Here is a 22840-nt window from a genome sequence, read left to right as displayed (position 1 = left end):
CCACACGTTGGGTATCCCGCACCCATACTAGGCTCGTTCAGGCAAGTAGTGGACAGCACGTGATTGCACCGCCGCAGCAGCCACTTCTGGCCCGGAGCCACTATTATTCCGGAAATTTCTGGAGAATGGAAGGCGCATCCCGCCTTGGTCTCCTATACCTTCCTCTGCTGCACCTTCCTCTGCTATACCCTCTTTCCGATACTAGCTGTACGCGTTTTTCAAAACGACGACTTTGAAAGTCATGATTTGCTCAGAGGAAATACGTCTCTAGAGCCCATATTTTGGTATTAGAAAAAGTACCTTTCCTGTGTTGAAAATAGTTAGAAAATGAGGTGTTTGGGCGAGGGAAATACGCGTCCAAATAGAAGCAAAAACAATAGGAAGGCGCGCCGAGAGCGCAGCACGTGACTGCCGTTCGGCAATGTAATCACGTGCTGCCCACCACTTGCCTGAACGAGCCTAGTACGGGTGCGGGATACCCAACGTGTGGGTGCGGAACACACATACTCAAGGGTAGCACTTCGGCGGTGCTGGATGAAAAACTCATTCCTGCAACAGGGGACTGGCCAAATTACCGCCACGGCTCTTCCCCGTCTTGGCTACGGATCGTGGGCGGGCATAATCTGCCGGCAGTCGGTATGATATTAGTACTGGCCCGGTTGGCGATGCTGCGGCTGCTGCTGCTGCTAGTAGGCTTCTTGAGAGCGTCCAAGAGAGGAGGTTTGACTTACACCAAAAGGCTCTTTGGGGCCGATCAACTATAGTGATCTTGTTTGTCAATGGCGAATTTCATCAAGATTGGAGGTTTCCACTCCCCCAGTTTGTAGTCTGTATGGTGGGAACATAGCACCACTGTTTCGGTCCTGCATCGCATCGCGCGTTTCAACCAATCCAGCTCTTTGGGCGAGATCTTTCTGCCTCTTGCCGGTCTTTGTCGCAATACATCTGTCATCTGGTCACATTCTGCCGGTCACTGTCCACATCAACCGTGCCCTAAAGATGGGTGTTGCGGGGAATCTGGGGGTGGACTGGCAATATCCCAGCCTATTCGAGACACCCCAAGCCCCGTTGACTCCGGCTTCAGATGTTGACGCGGATACAATACCGGGACGAAGAGTTTCTCCAAGGTGTGTGTCAAGCGTCAAGGCATTTCCTCTCTTTCTGTGTGGGAAACACTTCGAGGATGGTTTGAGAGCTCTTCTGTACCGCAATACAGTCTACCCAGGTTCTGAGCCATCGTCCGTATGCTGAAAGCCTGCAAAGTCGAGCCAAGTTGATCTAAAGCGTCATCATGACCGTGCTGTATTGGAGTAGCCAGGTTGATCAACCCCAACAATGGCCTCCATCAGAAGCGCGCAATCGACGGCCACATGGCGCTGGGCTGCGGGGAAAGCTTGGGCGATTGCTGCACACCCTTTGCCGTGGACTCGATCGACAAAAGGCCAAGTCCCATTGCTTCCGTGTATGTATGCATATACCGAGTCGAAATACACACCTTCTAGTGCGAATGGTCCGATGATGGCACCAGGCGCTGGACGAACCACGACATGTGTTCGGGCTCCCGCTGTAGTCTTTGGGGTCCTCCCTGCCCTGGACAACCATCATGCGTGTTGGCGTGCAATTGCCTTTTCCCCAGATCTGGTGGCCTCTAGCCTATTTCCCCAGACTGCGCCGGCATTGTACGTAGTTCGACTTTTCCTAGGAATTTGGAAGCAAGCCACGACGCGGGAGTTCTTGTCTCCATACACTGTTCTTACGTCCCTTCGTCCGGAACGTGGGCAGCCCCAATTGATGTTTGACTGACAAGCGTCTATCCATTCTAGGACCTGTAACTTCGCACCTTGATCATGTCAGATGATGATTCAAAGTAGCTACTCCAGACAGACCTCGAATGTTGGATCGCTCTGAGGGCATTCGTGAATTCTGGGTATCGGACATACTGGACATCTTCGCTCCGAACCGGCACCGACAAACCAGAGCAAAGACATGGCAAGATGCCACAGTGGAAGTCACCTGTTCTGACGAATGCCGCGCCTGTCCGTGCCCTGTCATGCAACCCTGGACGTGGGATGCTCTGCGGTCTCTTCTCGCAGCGGTGACAGTGACACCACACTAGGGCGCTCATCACTGCCTTTTTCTACTGCCGGCTCCGGGGGATCATCAGTCCACTAACAAAATGTCACCTGAACAGATAGATACCCATTGGCTCTCAATTCGTCGGCCAGCTGCAAATCGCTCTTCACTCCGCTGAGCCAGTTGGCAATCCAAAGATGGCATTGGAGCATACCGAGCCGTGCGAGCGACTCTGCTCTGGGGTTGCGTGGTGATAGCAGCAACTAGTAGTTGTTAGTGAGCGACGGACTGGGGAAATCGAGGAGATCCCGAGTAGTCAGCGGGAAGGAAGTCAACAGACGCCACGAATACGACCATCACAGTAGCGGAATAGTTTACAGCGCTCGTAGATTCCAAATGTCTGACGGGCGGCGTAGTCGAATACTGCAGCGTGAATCAAATACCCATGCACTTAGACCTTTGTTGCCTGGGAAGTCTGTCAAAAGATCGCGCAAAGGCCCACGCCTACTTCTTCGACCACCCCCATGCCACGGACTGGACGAACGGCTCAGCCAGGCGGCGTACAACGACAAACTGGCGAGAATTCGTATACCGTCGTCTTTGTTCAATCTCTGGCCAGCACCTTGGCCCGAGCAAGCCGCCGTTCAACGGTAGCCGCGGATCGATTTTCGATGCCCAGCCCCTTGGTCCGTAATGCCAATGATTGAGGCTCGAGCGAAAGCCGAATGGATCAGGAGACGACAGACACATCAACCTATTCGAACTGCCAAGAAGGCGAGAAGCCAACGACGGTCACTCATTCTGTCTTTCGCAGCCCCCTTTTTGCATGGCCAAGGCCGCTCTCGCAGCGTTTCCGTCCAGGGCTTGTGCTGGAAATACCGCAAAGACGCCTCCTAAAAGGTCCATGGTGCGATGCCAAGGTTCATAGGGCTCCGTCAGCACGTTGTTCAGGACCCCGTCCCACAGCAGCCGCCTGCGGCGTGGCGTTCCAGGGCCGCGCTGTTGCACGAAGCCTAGGCTGTCCAGTGGCAGGGGAGAGCGAAGGCTGCTAAGCAACTTCCATTTCTCCGAGATGCGTCCTCCTTTGGAAAGAATCGTCCCACTTCGACGCGGCGTTGAGAGGTGGATTCCCAACCTTTTCGCTGCTGTTGAGGTGCAGCCCCCGTGCACTGGCCTGGCAGAAAGGGAATGATTTCACGTCAAGCCTGGAGTCGAGCCGAGAAAAAATGGGATGGCAGACCGGAGTTTGACGTCGGGCCTCCTTTTCCGTCCGTCGGCTCGTTCGAATGCAAATGTCTGGGGTGATGTGCAGCCAAAGAAGCTAGGACAATCTGTCAGAGGTCTCCTCCTCGATAGGCACTTACTGCATTTCCCAAAGCTAGATGCGTTTTGGGATCCTAGCCTACAAACTTCAAAGTTCAAACAGTTGCATTTAGCCGTTATTGCCTGCATGCCTAGGAGCGGAAGCCGATGCCAAGAAGGGAGGCGCCAACGATCACCACCGGATAACTCGGCAGCACTCAAAATTCAGGCTACCCATGCATGCCCGTGGCATCTCGACGACCAGTGTTGATTGTTTGGCAGGATGGTTGGAAGGGAATTGATAAGATTCCTTTTTGGGGTTGCTGACGGCGCGGATGCAACCCTCACGTCTCCAATTGACTCCCTGGCGAGGCGTCCGCCGTTTCTTCGTGTAGCTAAAGTACAACAGATGCAATCTAGCACTCCGTCGTAGGTCGAATGACAAGCGGCCCCTAATGATGATGCGAGGGGGAGTCGTGTTGATTTGGCACCGAGGTATTTCGGTCGATAGCCAGCCAGGAGGTCGGCCGCATTTGCTGCGCTCCATGGTAGTATCGCTTGTAAGAGTAAATTCGGTGACAGGCTTGCAGGCAGCCCCCAGGACGCGGCAGATGATAGACGGGAAAATTGAAAAAGGTCATTGCTTCGCAGTCAATTTCACCGAACGAGGCCCACCAGGCGCGTCCCAACCAACAAGGTATCCTGGTGTCATCTTCCATGCATTTTGAATGAATTCGATAGCCCTCCCACACGAGTTTGACAAGGAAGGTTTTCCTATAGCAGAGTCAGCCACTATCACAGTACGCGTATATCTGCGAAGCAAAATGTTGTCGCGAACTCCGTCGTCATTTTCAAAAAACATCGCCGACTAGTATTGCTTGTGCGTCAAGGACAGGATTCGAACCTGCGCGACCGAAGCCACTGCCTAAGCTGAAATCAGAAAATCCGATAGCAGGGCAGCCCATTAACCACTCTGGCACCTTGACTGTTGTTGGATATTGATTCCAGGGCGCTGGAGGGACCATGTTGTGCAGCGACACCTAGTGGAGATTGGCTGGCTCTCTGTCAACACGACAGGGGCATGCATCCTGCACAGCTGGGTGCCACAAAGCAGCGGCGAGAAGCAGAGCTGCTTCACGGAACTCATTGAAGAGGAAGTCTGACCATGACGAATGGTTACTACGGCTTGTAGCTCTCCTGTAGCAGTCAGTCCGCGACAGTAACCGGAGGAAGTGTGTGGCAATTGTGCCCGTTGCAATGCCGTCGCAGCGATCCCGTGTCAACTCTCATCATGGCTGTCTCCAGTGTAGGGAACGCCGTGTCAGAGTAAGGCTCTGTGGGTTGATGAAAAGTACGCCGAAAGGTCTACAGCTAACAAGCTGCCCAGTGTAATGAAGACAAAACATATGCAGTCGCTGCCGAAAGAGAGGACGTGAATGTGTGTATCGACATTTACTAGAGTCGCAAGACACATTCTCGGATCTTTCGCTGCAGCAAGGCCGCCCTGATGAGAATAGAGCAGTTGGAATTGGTGACTTTCGGGATATGTTTCTACCACATACGCCAACTCCGAACTGGCCGGGCTCGGACCCGGCAGCCGACTTTCTATTCGGCCATTACTTCGGTCATTTGGCGGTGTTCCTTGTAAGCCCGCCGAGCCAGTCCGGGGTTCTGTCAGTGTACCAGCAAGTGATCGGGCGACATTTGATGGCACAAAAAATCGTGTATCGAACTATTTTTGCGTTTTCTGCAATACACCTCGCAATCGTAGAAATTTGACTGGCTCACCCAGAATGTCCATGTCGAAACGTGTGATGACTGGTCTTCATCATAAGGTAGGGTGTTGGCTTTGGAATCGTGCCGTCCGGCACTCGTACGGAATTTGACGCCTTCGACTTGCGAAGCAGCGCTGATGGCTGCGGGGCTTGTAGTTGCGTGCTCTTTCGCCATTCCGTTGGCAGATCCGTCCATGGGTACTTAGGACCCCTTGGATCAAGTGATAAAGGTCGCTCTACTGTTCTAAGGGGCTGTCACGCTCTTGCGTCTGGGCCCGGAAGATCTCGACGACGGAGCGCACCAGGCATCATGGCACATCCATCAGTCGGTCATGGTGACGTTGATTGATGATTTACCGTGGCCAGATGCGGAAAATTTGGTTATGAGAACTATCTGTGACATCGACAACCTCGGAGATCGTGAAGCCTCAAAAGAACAGCTCTAGAAGACGCGAGCGTCAAGTTGCTGAAATGACTGAGAAGCGTGGCTGCAACCACCAGGAGACATTATCATGTTGCCTGCATGTGGCTAGTAACAGTTAGCACTTCCTACATCAACCTACTACTAGAGATTCATTGCCACTTGCTTTGGCTGCACACTGGGCTGTGTGTCTATTTAATGTTCATCCCCAGCAGGCGTGGTGAATTCGTGCCATGCGATCGCTGGTGCAGTAGAGAAACATCACTTGCCTCTTATCAAGTGGCCTCTGAGTCTCCTTGAGCGTGATCAAGATATGAGATGTCATGAATGTCTGACGGCAAGGCTGTCGTGACGTTGGACAAGGGATGTTGGACGTTGGCGGGGGACATGGAAGATGGGAAGAAGCAGTCACGTGGCACTTCGGTGGTCCTGCAGTTTTTAGCATTTGAGGTTCTTCTTCCATAAGGTACCTAGGTACTGATACAAGAAACAGCACCTTCCCTAGGCGGTTTAAAAGTCACAAGAGAAGGAAAGAGAGAGAGAGAAGGGAAATGGAAAGAGCTGGGCTTACCGACCTTCACCGAAGGATACCCCGCCCATCCAGGTATCCTGACCTGTCTCACCGAGGCCCACCTCGAAGCTACCGAATCTGGCCACCTTCTCTCCAGACGACATCGTACGACTCAAAATCGTCTGACATGTCACCAATTACCCACAGTACTCCGAAGACATGCCTGGCACTTATCACTATATAGCTGCAATCTTACTCACTAGGCGGCCGGTACTTTTCTCCCATTGAACCTGCAATGTTCATCCGTCCGATCCGCCGCTACATCATTGCTCTCGTCTTTGGCATATTCGCAGCCATCCTGGGCATGCTATACCACCGTCCCATCAGCAAGGCATTGAACATACTCTCACACACCGCACGATTCTCATCATTGGCTCATATGGCGCAATCAACCCGCAAACCAGTCATTGTCGTCGGCTCCGGCCTAGCTGGTCTGTCCGCAGCACAGGAGGCGCTCAAGGCCGGTGTATCGGTCCGGATGCTCGACCGTGCGCCGAAGCCTGGCGGCAACAGCATTAAGGCATCGTCCGGCATCAACGGCGCCGGGACCCGCTTCCAAAAGGCTGCCGGTGTGGACAAGGATCACCTCTTTTACGACGACACTGTCCGTTCTGGTGGCAAGCGATTCGCCCAAGGCGAGGGTGTGGTTCAGCGCCCGAAGCTCGTCCAGCTCTTGACTGAGAGCTCTGCGGATGCTGTCACCTGGCTCGTCGATGAAATTGGTGTTGATCTGAGCGTTGTTGCCCCTCTCGGTGGACACTCCCTTGCTCGAACCCACCGAGGGGCCGGCAAGACCCCGCCAGGAGCAGCCATCGTGACGACCCTGCTCAAGAAGCTTGGGGAGAATCCCGAGTTCCAACTTACAAATTCTGCTGAGGTCACATCGCTCAGTGTCACCGATGGCGTCGTGAATGGTGTGCAATACGTACAAGACGGCGAGCAGCACCGCTTGGATGGTGCCGTGGTGTTTGCCGTCGGTGGATTTGCCGGTGACGCTAACGGACTTCTCGCTAAGTACCGCCCGGACCTGGCAGGCATTCCATCAACGAACGATGCACGACCGGCTTCTCATGGTATATTGGAAGCGGTCGGCGCAGAGTTTGTCGACATGGACAGCGTACAGGCACACCCGACAGGGTTCGTCGACCCCAAAGACCCCGAGGTCCGGTACAAGATTCTTGCGGCCGAGATGCTACGCGGAGAGGGCGGCATTCTGCTGTCGAACAAGGGCGAGAGATTCGTGAACGAGATGGAGACGAGGGAACACGTCAGTAAAGCAATTATGAACCTTCCACCGAAGGAGGACGGCGACGTCAAGCAGTGGGACATCACCTTGCTCATGGACCCCGGTGCGATTGAGGTCTCTGAGGGTCATTTGGGTTTCTACCTGTGGAAGGGCCTGATGGAGAAGAAGAAGGTTAAGGACTTGAGTCCAGCTGTCATTGCCGCGGTAGACGAGTACGCCGCGGCTGTTGCGTCAGGCACCGATTCGGCCTTTGGAAGACGGACATTTGGCCGATGGAGACTTCCGGCTGGCGAGGCCAACCGCGAAGAGGAAGTATGCGTGGGCCGCGTCACGCCCATCACTCATTTCACGATGGGAGGCGCATCTTTCAACGAAAATGCCCAAGTGCTGAGGAAGGACAAGACAGCTGTCGATGGCCTGTGGGCTGCTGGAGAAATTACTGGCGGCATCCATGGCGACAACCGCCTGGGAGGTTCATCACTGCTCGAATGCGTGGTCTACGGAAGAATAGCAGGACAACAGGCCGCCAAGGCCGCGACAGGTTCATGATTTTATAGCCTTTCCCTAATGACGAATGAGTTTAGCCGCGGGACAATTATTCAGCAAATGCTTTCAAAGTCATCCACTTCGACACATGCAAGTGATCGGTTCGTCAATTAGCACCTCATTCACCAAGTACCTAGAATGGTGGACTAGGCAAGTGCATGGGTTGTCTAATGGAGGCGGAGGCAATTCACACATGGTTCGTTGAAGAGGATGGTCTGTACAGATTCAAATTGAAATCTAATCTACATGATAGAATGTCATAGGCCGGGCCCTTCCCGAGAACCCAAAGCCGTGTCGTCGTTACGTCCGCCGCATCCCCCGTGCTACCGGTCCAGTCTGTACGGCTTTACGCCAGACTGAGGGAACTCCATCGCCGCTATTTCAGCTTCGTTTCCGTCCATCTAAGCACGAGGGGCGAACTTCCTGTTCAGCTGTCTGCCAACCACGGAACCGTCCGTGGCCTTGGCGGTGCCGTTTCCAGCAAAGCCGTTGTTGGCGAGCTTGTTGACAGTCTGGCGAGGCACTTGGCTGATGGCACCGTCAAGCGCCGTCTCGGCGATGTAGCTGCACAGCTGGACGGGATCCGAAGGCGCCGAGCCGAGACCGAGAAGGTAGGCTGCGAGACCGGCGATGTGGGGGCTCGCCATGGACGTACCGGAGATTGTGTTCTACACATTCACGAGTCAGTCTGCTTTCCTCGGAGAGATCATCATAGATGGGAAACATCACGTGAAAAGGGGTAAGCTTACAGTCTTTCCACCGGGCCAGGTGCTCATAATGTTGGTGCCAGGCGCCAAGATATCGACAGAAGCTCCAAAGTTGGAGTACTCCGCCAAGGCGTCAGTCTTGGTCGTCGCCCCGACAGTACACACGCTCTCCTCGCTCGCGGGCGAAGATGTAGACGCGTCCGCCGCCTCGTTACCCGCAGCGACAGCCAAGAAGTGGCCCGCCTTCACAATCGCCGCAGCGGCCTGGTTCACGGCTGTTGAGGTCTGCCCGCCGAGCGACATGTTGACGACGACGCCCTTGGCGCAGCCCGTCTGGCCGGCGGCGTCGGTCGCGACAAAGTCCATACCGGCGATGACGCCCGAGTTGGTGCCCTCGCCGTTAGAGTCGAGGACCTTCACGGCGAAGAGCTAGGTCTTCTTGGCGACGCCGTAGGTTGCGGAGCCGACTGTGCCGGCGACGTGGGTGCCGTGGCCCTGGCCGTCCGTGTCTGAGCTGTCGGCGAAGTTTGCGAGGAAGGTGGCGCGGCCTTCAAAGTCCTTTGAAGAGGTCAGCTTTGCAGGTCTCGCTTGTTGGGTATGAGGTTGGACGAAGACTCACTGGGTGCTCGATATCAATGCCGGTATCGACAATGTAAGCACAGGTGCCCTCTCCGGCGCTCTCATCGTAGCTATACGTAGTCGAACCCGGCGCTGTGCTGGACAATCTGGCAAGACCCCATGGCGCGCTCCTCTGCGTAGCCTTGATCGTCACGATGGCGTCCTGCTCGATAAAGTCGACGTCCGGGTCATTCTGGAGGCTCTCGAGTTCGGTCGCGTTCAGCGTAGACGCGAATCCGCGGAGGTAGGGGATGCTGCCACTCTCGCTACCGGCAAAGTTGTAGACGTGGTCGGCGTCAGCGGAGAAGGTCTTCATGACGCTTTGAAGAGCGCCGGTCTTGGCCTCATTCTTGAGGCGGACGATGTACTTGTCCGCCACGAGAGTTGCGCCCCGCGGCTTGATGAGGGGTGCGGGCTGAGCGCGGCGTGAGGGAGCCGCGACGGCGGCGAGGGGGAGGAGCGCGAGGATTGTTGCGGCGTGCATCGTGACGTTGGGTTTGGGTATCAGTGAGGCGTTGAGATGAGCGAGTGAGTTGTATAGTGAGCGAGTGGATGGTGTCTAAACGAATGGCTGTGACCTGTGATATGATTGAGAAGCCTGGCTGAGTGTTGAAGGCGATGCTTGATGAACACGATATCCAAGGTGCAGCAGACCGACCGGTCTTATACCATCCTTCGTCCATCTGCATGATCCCATGGACCATGATCCAGCGCACTGCAGCAACGCTATCTGAGCTGGTTTACGAACTATTCCTTTTCCCTTCCGCAGTGACCGCATCGAGTGGCCATTCACCCTTCCAAGTCGGGCAGGTGGGCAGATCCGCAGTCGATGACAGCTCGAATCCAGGCCCTTCAAGCGAGCCGCATCCATGACCCGACGCTCTCGTTGGAAGAGACGCATCGTGGGCCCCCTGTAGCGGTTTGAATTAAAGGGACCCGCGGTGAGAAGTGCCGGGGACCAACCAGGAGGCCGCAGAGAGCCTCAAGTCGAGACGCAAGTTCACCGTCGGGGCCCAGGGGCGGGAAAACTGCTGGTGTACTAGACCGGACCAACAGGGCTGGTGAGCTGGTCGCTGTGATGCGTTGGTGTGCGTTGGTTACAATGTCGTGTTGGGCGCTGCGGACATGGGGTGTTGGGATGTCGATCCCCCTCTTCCGTCCAGGAACATCTTCTGCACCTCCTCGACACGGCAGTGGCTTTGCGGATCGGGCGAGGTAGCAGCTGCGCTAGAGACCCATGTTCCATTTTCGAGAACGAATCCTAAGGGCAACTTAAACGGGGAGGCAACAACAAGTCGCTATTATCAGGTTACGGAGATGGGGCATTGTTGATGATCGTACGGCCTTTATTCCCCCTTCTCCCCTTGATCTCGCAGCAGAACAGCCTAATGCTAAATGTTAGCTGCGCTCACATGAGTGGTTGATTGGGTTATATCGCCTCAAAATTAAGCATGAGCTGCCACAACGCTGGCGGGTCTCTGGGACATGGGGGAGGGAACCAATCCCGGCCGGAGAATGGCTTCAATGACCTTTTACCCATAAGACTTGGAGAGGCGATCCCCAGGGGTCCTTGTGGCTCTGATTCGCCCTGCACCAGACGCCGCCCAGAAACGACCCGACATGCGGATCTTCGTGTCTCACTTCTTTGTGTAGCCAACCAACGTTTCCTTTTCTCTCAAGTAAGAGATGGTGCGGGTTAACGGGGGTCGTGCGGTTAAGTCTGCGGCGGGAAAAAGAAGCATAGCCTAGGGTGAGCTTTATCGGGCGGTGCCATGTAGGGACCAGGTCGTCACCTGATGCTTGTATAACGGCTAGGGTTTGTTGGGGCGTCTACGGGTGGTGATTTGCGTAGCTTCGTCCGACCGTCGATGGGTCTGTCTTATTGCGAATCTTCCGTCATGTTACAGGTCTTCTTATCGGATGGTTGACGGGATCCAAGCGGATCCTCGCGAACCGTAGATTGGCAGCACGTGGAAATTAGGTCGCGACCAATTGTATCACCAAACTTCTGTTTGTTTCTCGATGAGATACTTGATAGACGTCTGCCAAGCAGAATCATGCCGCACTTGTCGATGGTGCGATTGTTCCCAGCAGAGGGGACTTTTGCTACGACGGGGATCTTGGTGAGAGATGGACCATCCAACCCACTTGATATTATCTCGATGCCATCCATCTCTGAGCTTTGGGTTCAGTCACATGGGTTTCTAGTTTGGACCTGCCAATCGTGGTAGTACTGAACGGTTCGGTGCTGACTCGATGTTGCACGTACATACACAAGGCCAATACGATGCGGGTGGCCGTGATGCCCGGAGCCCGGAGCCGGCGAAGCGTTGTCTCACGGTCGATACACCACAATTCAGATAGATTCATGTGAGACAAGATAAGAGCCCAAAGCAAGATCGAGCTGGTCGAGGCGACCTCCACTTTTCTTGCCGCTGTCATCCTACGCAACCTTCGGAGTACTTTAGGGTATTTCCATCGAATCTCATGATCCTCCCAACTATGCTCAGATTTCCCTCATAAGATCACCGGGAGCGTAGAAGAATGGTTGATATTTCACGATTTGCCCAAAGGTTTCCAGGAATTCTTTTCATTTTACTCTAAAGAATGACAACTACTGATCTAGAACGACAGACAGTTCCTGGAGCGGGTACAAGCATGCGCTCGATTGAGTGGAATCTCACATCGAAACGATACCTAAGATGTCTGTATTATGGCAACTTTAGGCCTTGACAGCAGACTGAAGCTTCAAGCGGCGGAAGCCACCGCGGCAAGAAACCTCATTCTGAAGCTCAACCATTCTCTTCTGGTCTCCAGTAGGGTCCGCAGAGTCCTCATCAAGAGTCCACTCGAGGAACTCGTTGGTGTAGTTGGGCTTGAAGCTCTCATCCAGGACACCAAGCCTCTTGCCGTATTTGGTAACCTTGGTCCAGTCGCGCTGAACATTCTTCAGATCGTGCGAGAAGTAGGCAAAGCTGCGTTCAAAGATCTTGCGGTTCAGGTCGGAGCCCATGACGGGCTTGAAGTCGACATACTCCTTCCAAGCCTGCTCCGGGTCCTCCAGCACGAAGTCCGTCGCCTTCTTGACGGCTTTCATGAACTTGCGCACCTTGTCCGGGTTCTCGGCGATGAAGGTCTCGTTGCCGATGTACAGGATGGTGCAGAAGCAGCAGCATCCAAGCTCGGCGAGCTCGTCGATGCGAAGCATCTGCACGTCCGTCTTGGGACGGCCCTGAGCGGCGAGCCACTCCTCAAGCTCGACCATCTGGACGTTCTCCAGACCGATGCCGGCGTCAATGGTGCCCTCGATGATGGCCTTGGAGACGTTCATGCCGCAGCGCACGGCGGTGTACTCATCGGGTGTCATACCGTAGTGCGATGTCAGCTCATCGATCTGAATCTTGCCGAATTCGCCGACGTAGCCGATGCGCTTGCCCTTGAGGGAGCGGAAGTCGGTGGTGATGCCCGAGTCCTTGAGGTAGACGACGCCGGTGAAGGGCTCGTCGAGGAGACTGCCGATCGACAGGACGGGGAAGTCGCGAGCCTTGGCCTGAATATGGAATTAGTTTGGAATGTTACAGGACGCATGAGGACAAAGCATACGGCAAGGGTGTGAATCATGGCCTTGAAGCCGAGGTCGACTTTGCCGGTACCGATGATCTCGGTGACATCCTGCGATCTGATCAGCGGGCACTCTTTAAGGTATCTCGGTCAAGAAATCCATACGCTGGGGTCGTTGGGCTCAAGAAGAGCGACCTTGATGCCTTCTTCTTTGAAGTATCCCTTGGCCTGAGCCAGATACAGCGGGGCGTGGTAGGGCGTAGCGTGCCTGACGACTTCGTCAACTCACATTCGTAACAGTCATCACGCGCAGGGCAATCCTAACCAGTTGGTGAGGAAAGTGATCTTATCAGTCGACATTTTGAAAGATCAAGCGTGATGCTGCACGGGTTAGTACACTCAAGTTCTCATCACTCGTGCACGGGAGCAGGGATTGCCAAAGAAGCATGTCCTTTCGCTGGTATTATCCAGATCAAGTTCACCGGTATTTCTCAGATCAACTCATTTCCTGGGCCCGAACCCACCCAAGTGCGCTTCTCGATCGATGAAAGATATCGAGAAGGATTTGGGTGCAGGACACAGTAGACGAGTTGAACACCCGGATGCGTTCTTCTCTTACTTTACCTCGATCTGTAGATGTTTCCATTGCGATAGATGCCATGGCTCTTTGACGCGAGCGTCGTACCAGGTCTTGGTTTGGTGTGTGATTATTGGTGGTTGATGATAGTGAGAATATCAATCGTGAGTATTTTGACGAAGATAAAATCACCAGACGGTGCAAAATGCGGGAGACATGAGGGTGATATATCGCTCGTCGGGAGGGGTAAGTTCCTGATCGCTTAGACCTTTGCATAATCCCCTCACTTGGCCGAAGCTAATTATGCATTTCGGCCTGGCATCCGGTTGCCGGACCAGTCGAACTGCGTCATTCGTCATTCATCGTGAGTGACTTTGAGCTGGCGCCGAAAAACGTGTGCTTGTGAACTAAAATGGATCGTGATGCAGAAGTAGTGGCCTGATCCTACGTCTGCCCAATCACTATTTAGCCATTCCATTCAAGTGACGATCCTCTGGGTACCAGAATGCATCACGAAAGTGGTCTCGTAGGCTCAATTCTGCCCCAAGAAATCAAACGGACCTGACCACGGAGCCGCAATTCGTCAGAGGATTTCCCAACAGGATCACTCGCTCGAATCCCTTAATAGGGTGTGCTGAATAGCTACCCACAAAACATGCTTTGGATACGTAATAGAACATGAGCAAAATGTCTCATTCTCGGGGTTGCTCCGCGCATCCGTGTCTGCCACCGTGGGCGCCGGGTTACTCCGGGATGGGAATGGAATAGATCCTTCAAGACCTCCGGTCCCGCACCGAGCCGGCTTAGGCCGATGTTGGCCGTGCTTTGACTGTGTTGCACAATAGTGCCGATGACAGTGCATACGTTGCATAAATCTGGATAATTCAGAGCAGCGGGCTGACGAACTGGTGACAATAATGAGTTGACCCCACGTTGATTACTATCAAAGCACAAGCATCCATCACTTCGCCGGTCACTTTGTCGGCGTTGACGGTGCAGTAGACTCACGGCCCGTCCCTGGCCGCTGTTGGCTCATCTCAATCATCCCAGAGTCACTTGTCGCATGATATCGCCGCTCCTCCATATGCAGGTCGTACAGCCCTCCTTCCTTGGACACCAGAGTATCGCGATAGATCCATAATGACTTATACCGTGGCTCACCAGTGAACCCTTTCTCGCTGGGTGCGCTCGTTGTCCGATCCCGAATCGCCATCGTCCTCATCACCTGTGCCATTTCAACCGCACCACCATCGGGCACCACGACCCGGTTGGCCACCAACGCTGCCACAATGCCGAGAACAAGCTGAAGTGAGGCCGTAAGGATCAAAATCAGGTTGATCATCCCCCAGTGTGAGACGTTGAGCTTCGTGCCCTTCATAGGCATGGTCCCCTCGATAACAAGATTCGTATTACTGTCAGCGCTGATTGCGACCACCCCGATAGCAAACCGCGATAGCATTGCCTCCATATCCGAGGTTGTCCCATTCATAGGTGTGCCAAACACCGACTCGGACGGATACATCTGATACTGAAAATTGGTATCATTGACGAAAGACGAGGCAGCGTATCCTTGTAGAGCGATGCCGGCTGAGGCCAAAGACGTGAGGTTGGCGCCGATCTGGTGCTCGGCACGGGTGGCGTTCGCGACTTGACCGATTGTCACATTGCAGCTGTAGTACCAAGGTGAGGTATCCGATGCCTCGAATGCCATGACCATGGAGCATCCTGTCCCGCAGTCGAACTGGCTGTAGGTCATGAAGGTCGTCTGGTCGGTTCCGCCTCTGTTCGGGATGAAGATGTCCCAGGATCGGTTATTTTCGAGTGCTACCGTCACGTTGGTAGTCGTGCCGTTGCCGCCGCCTATGACGGGCCAGGCTGTGCATTTCGCCGTGGAGTTGACGCTCCGGTCTGTTGCGACGGTGACCGGGTTGGCGTCAGGATCCTTGATGGAGGCTGTGGAGGTTTCGTAAAAGACATATTTGCACACCGTATCTGTGCAGAACATCAGGGGATCACTCGGGACGTGGATCGCTCTGGCTAATGGGGCAGCTGATATTTCCGCCGTGTCGTAAGCTAGAGAAATGGTTCCGTAGCTTGGAAATTGTCAGCTGTCAGCTCGTAGATATGGAGGATCGTGGGACTCTAAACAAGACCGACCTGTTCGCTGTGTACTGTAGAGCACCTAGAGCTTGAGTCTTGGACTTGACGACCTTCTCAGTTTCGATGGACGCCATGTTGGCGATAGAAACATTGCCTGGTACCAATAGAGCCCGCTTATCGGCTGTATCTGTCGAGTAACAGAGGCCGATTGCTGCGAGACCTACTTGAGAGCCCTTGACGATCCGGTTAGTGACATCGCTCCATAAGAGGCCTCAAACTCCCTTACGATTGTCAAGATGAGCCATCCAACAGCAGCAAGATGGATCGACCACCTTTTTGACCTCGCTGCCAATGCAATGGTGTGCTTTAGGTTGTCGGCCTGCAAGATCAATTCCACCTTTCTCTTCGACCTGTACCGACGGCTCAGGATCCACCATCTCAGCTCGGCCACCATGTGGTTGAGACTACTAGCCACTGCGAGACCCAGCGCAATCGAGAGACCGGTGATGAGGGCGTTGTACTGTCGCTTCGTTGTTTGTGTCATGACAGTCTTGTTGGAGTAGGTCCATATGACGACGTAGATCGAAATAATAATGACCATCGTGATTGCCCATCGTGACAGAACCTTCCCCAGCACCTTCATCTTCGACTGTCGGCTTGCGGGCAGGCCGCGGAAGTGACCATTGTCGGCATCGTTGCGGAGAATCGAGGCGTTTTCCAGTTCATCCTGGGCTGTCAAAGTTGGCAGCGCTGGAAGCCATTCACGTTAGCAACCGGTCTCCATATGGCGACGGGACCCTCGATGACATACTTTGCGCTCTTCTGAATGGGTAAGGCATCGTGTGAGCCGTCTAGAGGACTGGCCTCCCAATGGTTGAAGCGGTATGCACGTGCACGTGAGCGATTGCCTATGAAGGCATCTGCGGTAATCGACAATGTCCACAAGACACCTCGAACGAGAAATGCAAGGTTAATGTCACGAAAGATACCGTAGGGAATGACATCTTTAAAGCTCTCCCGTGTGGATGTGGATACAACCCCAAGATGGAGACCAAGTCCAGCCCACTTAGCCTGGCTTCTAAATTCCTGTACGTCAAACAACAGGCCTGTTGCCGGCCGGTTGCATCGACCGGGGCAATGCCGTTCGTCGAGAACGCGCCCCCACAGGGCACGCCGAGTCCTCTCCAAGAGGCCGTGGTATTCAAGGGAAATTTCGAACACGCAAACTGAGACATGCAAGATCTTGAGGGGCGGTATAAGACCCCAAGCAATAGCCACCTTTACCATACATTTCTACAACAATAAATTCTGTCGAAGAAGTCATTGTCTAAAACTTGAAGAAAGCAACAACGCCTCCAGCGACGATGCGCCAAAAATATCAAGGACTCGGCAGAACCCGCGACAGTGGTCCACCACAGCCGCGATTGATGATTCATGCGCGTCAGGGGTTCCAGGGCTGAGAGTCAGGCCGACAGCCCTGCCAGCTCGAAAACGGACAGCCCGAGATGACATCTTTGCTCTTCTAGGAGGCAAGAAACTAGGGACCTTTCGCGTGGATCCGAATACCTAATGAGGCCTAAGCTGAGGTCTTGATCCTAGCGATTGTCCGATGAGTCTAAAGTCTAAACTCTCCTGAGGCGGACCCGCGCAAGCCGCCGTCCGCAGTTCACAGGCAACCGGCCCCAGAAATCTTTTTCCAGCACGCAAGTCTGAGTTTCTAGGCCTGGAGAATGCTCCAAGCTTTCGTAATCTTAACCGACTCTCGAACATTCCTCTGGATTTGGAACACCGGCCGACGCGTTCCAATGCCAGTGATGTGTGTTGCTGTTCAAAACTCGTGCTCACTCAGCCGCTGAGTAGAAAAAGCAGAGCTGTCGCCCCTGATGCGCCATTCAAGAGTCTGACATGAGTGACGCGGACACTACGGAGTACAGCAACCAAGAGCGATTGAGCCGAACCAACAAAGGCCACCTACCGGAACACCGCCAAAACGCTCAGCCGCTGGGATTTGTTACAAGTAGACGTTGACAGATTGACATAGTTATGTCTCCCGCTATGCTAGTGCCCCGTTCGGACGAGAGAGCCGAGTGGCTGGGCCGTATTGAGGGGGGTGTCTCGCAGCCCGCGCGCACCGCTGCCAGGGCCGACCTTGTCCAGAGCTGGCCCCACGTGGCCGGCATATGGAACTCCACAATCATTTATCAATCAGCTCAAGTACTCTATATTCATTTTTGCAAATAAGATATGGCTTGTATGTCAGCAGTCGCGGAGCGTTGCTCTCTAATTCCGTGGCAATTATATTGGTCCGGAGAGACTCTAAGTCGCGCAATTTATTACTCAACTTGTCCTGCCAAGTTGTTGAAGAGTAGACAATGTCGGAGGATGTTTTCTGTCAGCGAGATTGATTAAACCCTCATGTCTAATACGTAATGTCGCGCGCCTCAGTCGAGGTGCCTTCGCGAATCGGCTCTCAAGGTAAGCTACTGCGTATCTCGAGCTCGTATGTATATGTAGCCTTGGCCTGAATGAGCGCCTGCGAGATCTAAGGAGGTAGATGAGTAAGATCCAGTCATGTGACGGATTACCCTTGGAAGCGGGGCCAAGTTCTACCTCACGTTGGTTTGCAGCCTAACGATAACCAAATTAATTCCATTATGCCTTTGAAGAACATGAGCTATTTCTTCATGACATGTCCGCTAACGGAACGTACACTTGATTGTAACTCGAACATGTCAACGGACACGACGTTTCTATGCTCTATTTGCAAGCAGGTAGTTCAGCCAACATCGAGCGACTCCACCCCCAGTCGGTTAATCACGCCCCGAGACCAAACTCTTGACGCCTTTCGAAAGGCAGTATCACGAGACTGCTTCATCTGCTCAAAGTTATGGAATTTGAGTGAGTTGCATAGGATAGGGTGGGAGTCCTTAGATCCCCAATTATGGCGGCCATTGTCGTTCAGAGTCGACAAAGAATATTATAAGGGCCAACTCCACCAGATCAGAGTGATGGTCATATACCGAGACCCCACGCAGATCCACAGTGAACGTATTACAGACTTACGATTCAGGTTGATCCCTTCATCTGGTATGGTCGCCCACTCGTCAATGCCCAAATTCAGCCCTCGACGTTAGATACACAGCACCAGCTAACATTATTGATAGAGAGCGAATACTCGGAACTCTTCTCGTTCGACAACATTGACGAAAGTACTGGCTCCTCAGAGACTCTAGACTTAGCTCATTCTTGGTTTCAGGCGTGTCTCCAAGGTCATGATCAGTGCAAGCGCCTACCGACCTTGGCCGTCAACTGGCTGCCAACTCGCCTTGTCGACATAGGTTCCGAGGGAGAGACAAACTGGAGACTTGTTATTACATCAGAAGACTCAGAACTGAAGCACTGTCAACCGCCCCCTCAGTATATGACCTTGAGCTACCGATGGGGCACTGAAGCTCAAAAGGTGCTTTTGTCATCGCACAACTTGGAATTGCTGCGTCATGGGAGTCTCATTGTGCAATTACCACAAACATTTCAGGACTTGGTTATAGTCGCACATCGTCTCGACATTCGGTATGTCTGGGTAGACTGTCTATGCATCATACAAGACTCGCGGAGTGATTGGGAAAAGGAAGCGCTTACGATGAGAGATGTATACACCAATGCATCTTGCAACATTGCAGCGTCTGCTTCGAGCAGCCCTGCTGGTGGGCTATTCCGATCTCGTGTCGCAAAGGACATCCGGCCGGGCATTGTAATGTCAAAGCTTGCTTCCCAAGAACCCAGGGAATTTTACATGTTTGATAAAGGGTATTGGGACCGCCACCTTTTGCAAGGTGCTCTGCACACTAGAGGATGGGTGTTCCAGGAACGGTTTTTATCACCGCGACAAGTCTACTTCACAAGAAGCCAAATCATGTGGGAATGCTTGGAGGAACACAAATGCGAGGGGTTTCCACGAGGAGTTCCACTCCATAAATCCTCGAAGAGTATCAGACGCCTCCTTTCATCGCGAGAAAACGACAATGAGGCCAAAGTTGAAGGCCTCATGACCTTTGATGCGTTGGGGCTTTGGACTGATATTGTCGCCACCTACTCTAATTGCCAATTCAGCTTCAAAGAGGATAAGCTTTACGCACTAGGAGGCATTGCCAAGGTCTTTCAGAAAGTTACAGGCGACACGTATCTAGCCGGCTTGTGGCGCTCACGTCTTCTCCATCAGCTAGATTGGTATACACTAATGCCACAGCCGAGGATCACGAGCAGATATAGAGCTCCATCTTGGTCATGGGTATCTGTTGATGGGCCAGTACAGCCATCACACCCTGCTAAAGGATATAACTTCCTGGCAGAGGTGATGGACGCAAATGTTACAGCGACGAGCGAGGGAGGTGACTTGGTCAATGTGATTGGTGGTAGCATAACACTGCGAGCGAAGGTGTATGATGCAACTTATGAGCGAAAAAAACCCACTTAAAAACGACGGGTTCATTCATTTCAGCCCCAAAGATAAGGCCTTACCTCCATTTACGACATGGCCTCACCTTGATGCAATTGATGACAATCTGAAAAGGAGCGGTCGCACATCACTACTTCCCTTAAGAAATCAGGAAGTCAAATGGCAGGATCTTGAAAGGAACCGGTCTGGTAATACAAGCGACGTTACTTGCCTCCTCCTGAATAAAGTTGACGGTTCCAGAAACACGTGTCGTAAAGTCGGATGGATGAAACTTGTGGGAGAAAGAGGTCATGGTACAAAAGACCAAGATATAATAAACGCTATTCTTTCAGCCCACGAGAGTGATCAAGGATGGACTCATATCACTTTGGTTTGAAGGTGGAATTTAGACATCAAGTTCCTGGAGCCATCTTGGTATTACCTGTGTCGCTGTCTTCGAGAAAAAATCCATGAATACAAAGCAGAGCCAGCCCATGCCACATTTTTACAAATTATATCTGAAGCAACAAGATGGCATAATATCTAGTATGAAACCATCCTACAACATGCTCTCAGTCGTTAGCCGTTTTCTCCACAACTCGGTGTCCGTAAGCCAGATGTTCTCGCCTGATGGCATCCAATACACTATTTTGTTCCCATGCAAGAGGTCGAAAGGCCATTATAGATGTACCGCTGCCGTCTCTGAGCACATTGCATAGAGATCAACACCATGATACGTTTATTTCACCTATATGTCTTATTTGAAAGACCAAGTTCAACCCCAATCGTAGCTACTATCTCTGAATGGCAGAAGTTAGATGTGTGAACTCAGCGTGGGGCTTGTTTTGACAAAGTTCGACTTTGTGCCATTTTTAGTTCCGTTGCAGTCATCCCAGCATTTAGAACTCCGGATAATTATGGTACATCGATGGATTTGATGGTTCTTGTCATCATATCGGAACTTCAGATGTGATTCAATAAGCATCTTGACATCGACTAGGTATCGTATATTGTCACAAAAGGCGGGCACACTCCATGTGAGCAGCATTAACCACATCCATATCTCGTGACATTTATCTATGGTCTTGTTCTCTGAACATAATGTTCCACTTCAATACAGCTATGATCTGACAACATGGTATTCAAAGCCGCGAGAAATGGAGCTCAAGGGCAAATATCATGCGATACCTCGCGTGAATTTGCAAGCATTATTTGATCTTAACTCAGCCTTCACTGTTCAGCTTTGCCTTGACGATCACGGACAGAGTGAATATAGCGGATCCTGCCAGAAATGCCTTGTCTCATTCTGAAAGGTCTATGATTAACCAAGGAAGACAATAATCCCCCAAAACCAAAAACACAATTTGGTTGTTCTATGCCACGTGGTGAACGTATTTTCTAATTCAAAGTACCCATGGCACTCTTCCACCTTAACATCTATATTATGCGGGCTAAGAGATATGTAGTGCTCCATTGAAGAGTCTCTTTTTGATGCGAACTTCATAACTCATATGTGAGGCTTGGTACCGAAAAGGCACGAAATGTAAGCATTAAGAGATGATTGACTTCAGGTCAGTTCAATTCTCGTTGACGATAAATGCTGTGGGTCAAAAACTAAGATTTGTTTCGACTCAACGTTCTTGCGTTCAAGAAACTACCTACTTCAATTACTTGGGCAGACCAAGACAGCTAAAAATCGCTGGAATTACACAGGGCGCAAAACTATGAACGTGGTAGATAGGGTCATGTGCCAGTTTACTGTTATTTCTTCCGTCCACCCTTCATTCTGTGAGACCAAAGAGTTCCGCACCGCCACTGACAGGACTGGAGCCTCTGGGCCGAAACCAAGTTGAGAACTTTGACCAACTCCTGGCTTAGCCGTACCCCTGGCTTGTCAGAAACAATCCGTGATCCGCCGGCCTAGACCGCGGGAAAAAGACGATCAGAGTTCCTTAGTCATTGTAAGTACCCCAGTCGGGCGCAAATAAGCTTACTGCCAAAGCAGATTTGAACGCCGTTGCGAATTAACGCCCCGACATGGAGTTCCGGGAGGAATGACTCGGCCCAAGGGTAAGTTACGAATCGCCGTTCCTTGGTCCGTTGGTTGATCGAAGCTTCCACAGGACACCCTTTAGATACGAATTGAATCCGAGTTAGACATTCGGCATCTTGGCCATTGAGGAGCATTCAATCGTTGGTCCCGGGATTCGGCAACTGAGTAAGGGACACATGTCTCTGAAGCCTGCCATCTACCCGAGGCCAAGCTCGACCACCCCCGCCTTCCGTTTTCTTACAGCGATCGAATCGATTCTTCCCCCCTTCGCCCTCGATTTCCAGCTGATGTATCACCCGATGATCAATCATTCCAATTTCTCTTCCTCGCATTCCGTGACAGATAGTTGGGCTGAGCACACCGGCAGGCTGGGAGCAGCCCCGGATAGTGACGGAATGGACACCTACAGTGGTAACTGCCAACTGATCACCCGACATACCTGCGTCGGGAGACTTGCCGTCAATCATTCAGTCCGATTCGCAAATTCTGGTCTTTTCGTCACAGATCTAGACTTCTAGGGTATTCGAGTAGCCCGTAAGTCAGATTTTCCCATTCGGGAACATTGTGTACCGAACCCCTGGTGAGCTTATTAGTCGGCCGTGCCGGGCTATCCTGTGTCGTGGCACTGCATCGACTGCAACACTTAGGCAAACGTCCGAACTGTCAAAAGGGCAACCCTTGAATCCGAAGTATTGGTGGTGGTCTGAGACGGAGCGTGTACCAGACCCTCCTCTGTGCACAGGCACACGGCCCCGTGGCCGGAATGGGGGGCACGACAGGGAATCGCTCTCGCGTTTTGTTTCTCGTTGACCGTTGGTCGCACACACAGATTTATGGCAATCTTAATGAGTGTTT

General features: G+C 52.7%; 6 protein-coding genes and 1 non-coding gene across 7 annotated transcripts; 2 read left to right on the top strand and 5 right to left on the bottom strand.

The window, feature by feature from the left end:
• Positions 1-3121: 3121 nt before the first annotated feature.
• CLUP02_14138 (uncharacterized protein) lies at positions 3122-5346 on the bottom strand (the record flags this gene model as incomplete). The annotated part of the gene is made up of 8 exons (XM_049293070.1): positions 3122-3369; positions 3438-3475; positions 3573-3958; positions 4037-4149; positions 4280-4415; positions 4470-4658; positions 4745-5107; positions 5164-5346. 8 exons carry the CDS (start codon positions 5344-5346, stop codon positions 3122-3124), a joined length of 1656 nt encoding a protein of 551 aa, XP_049150216.1.
• On the bottom strand, positions 4259-4361 carry CLUP02_tRNA253. Its single transcript has one exon. It is a non-coding gene; the product is annotated as a tRNA-Ser (tRNA).
• A 1031-nt stretch (positions 5347-6377) lies between the features above and the next one.
• On the top strand, positions 6378-7937 carry CLUP02_14137 (flavocytochrome c; the record flags this gene model as incomplete). Its single annotated transcript, XM_049293069.1, has 1 exon — positions 6378-7937. One exon carries the CDS (start codon positions 6378-6380, stop codon positions 7935-7937), a length of 1560 nt encoding a protein of 519 aa, XP_049150215.1.
• A 398-nt stretch (positions 7938-8335) lies between these two features.
• On the bottom strand, positions 8336-11701 carry CLUP02_14136 (subtilase; the record flags this gene model as incomplete). Its single annotated transcript, XM_049293068.1, has 13 exons — positions 8336-8602; positions 8684-9070; positions 9110-9199; positions 9261-9818; positions 9891-9974; positions 10033-10170; positions 10223-10325; positions 10361-10486; positions 10573-10650; positions 10723-10847; positions 10901-11070; positions 11165-11439; positions 11499-11701. The coding sequence occupies 13 exons, from the start codon at positions 11699-11701 to the stop codon at positions 8336-8338; spliced, it is 2604 nt and encodes an 867-aa protein (XP_049150214.1).
• Positions 11702-11981: 280 nt separating this feature from the next.
• Positions 11982-13180, bottom strand: CLUP02_14135 (uncharacterized protein; the record flags this gene model as incomplete). The annotated part of the gene is made up of 4 exons (XM_049293067.1): positions 11982-12809; positions 12863-12931; positions 12986-13088; positions 13146-13180. 4 exons carry the CDS (start codon positions 13178-13180, stop codon positions 11982-11984), a joined length of 1035 nt encoding a protein of 344 aa, XP_049150213.1.
• Positions 13181-14370: 1190 nt separating this feature from the next.
• CLUP02_14134 (uncharacterized protein) lies at positions 14371-16336 on the bottom strand (the record flags this gene model as incomplete). The annotated part of the gene is made up of 4 exons (XM_049293066.1): positions 14371-15490; positions 15555-15730; positions 15784-16247; positions 16309-16336. The coding sequence occupies 4 exons, from the start codon at positions 16334-16336 to the stop codon at positions 14371-14373; spliced, it is 1788 nt and encodes a 595-aa protein (XP_049150212.1).
• A 1815-nt stretch (positions 16337-18151) lies between these two features.
• CLUP02_14133 (uncharacterized protein) lies at positions 18152-20651 on the top strand (the record flags this gene model as incomplete). The annotated part of the gene is made up of 6 exons (XM_049293065.1): positions 18152-18188; positions 18273-18395; positions 18460-18502; positions 18555-19934; positions 19996-20199; positions 20351-20651. The coding sequence occupies 6 exons, from the start codon at positions 18152-18154 to the stop codon at positions 20649-20651; spliced, it is 2088 nt and encodes a 695-aa protein (XP_049150211.1).
• Positions 20652-22840: the final 2189 nt, after the last annotated feature.

Source organism: Colletotrichum lupini, chromosome 7, assembly GCF_023278565.1.
Source record: "Colletotrichum lupini chromosome 7, complete sequence".
NCBI lineage: Eukaryota > Fungi > Ascomycota > Sordariomycetes > Glomerellales > Glomerellaceae > Colletotrichum > Colletotrichum lupini.
Note: the sequence above shows the minus strand (reverse complement) of the source record. Positions and strands in the feature narration are given on the sequence as shown.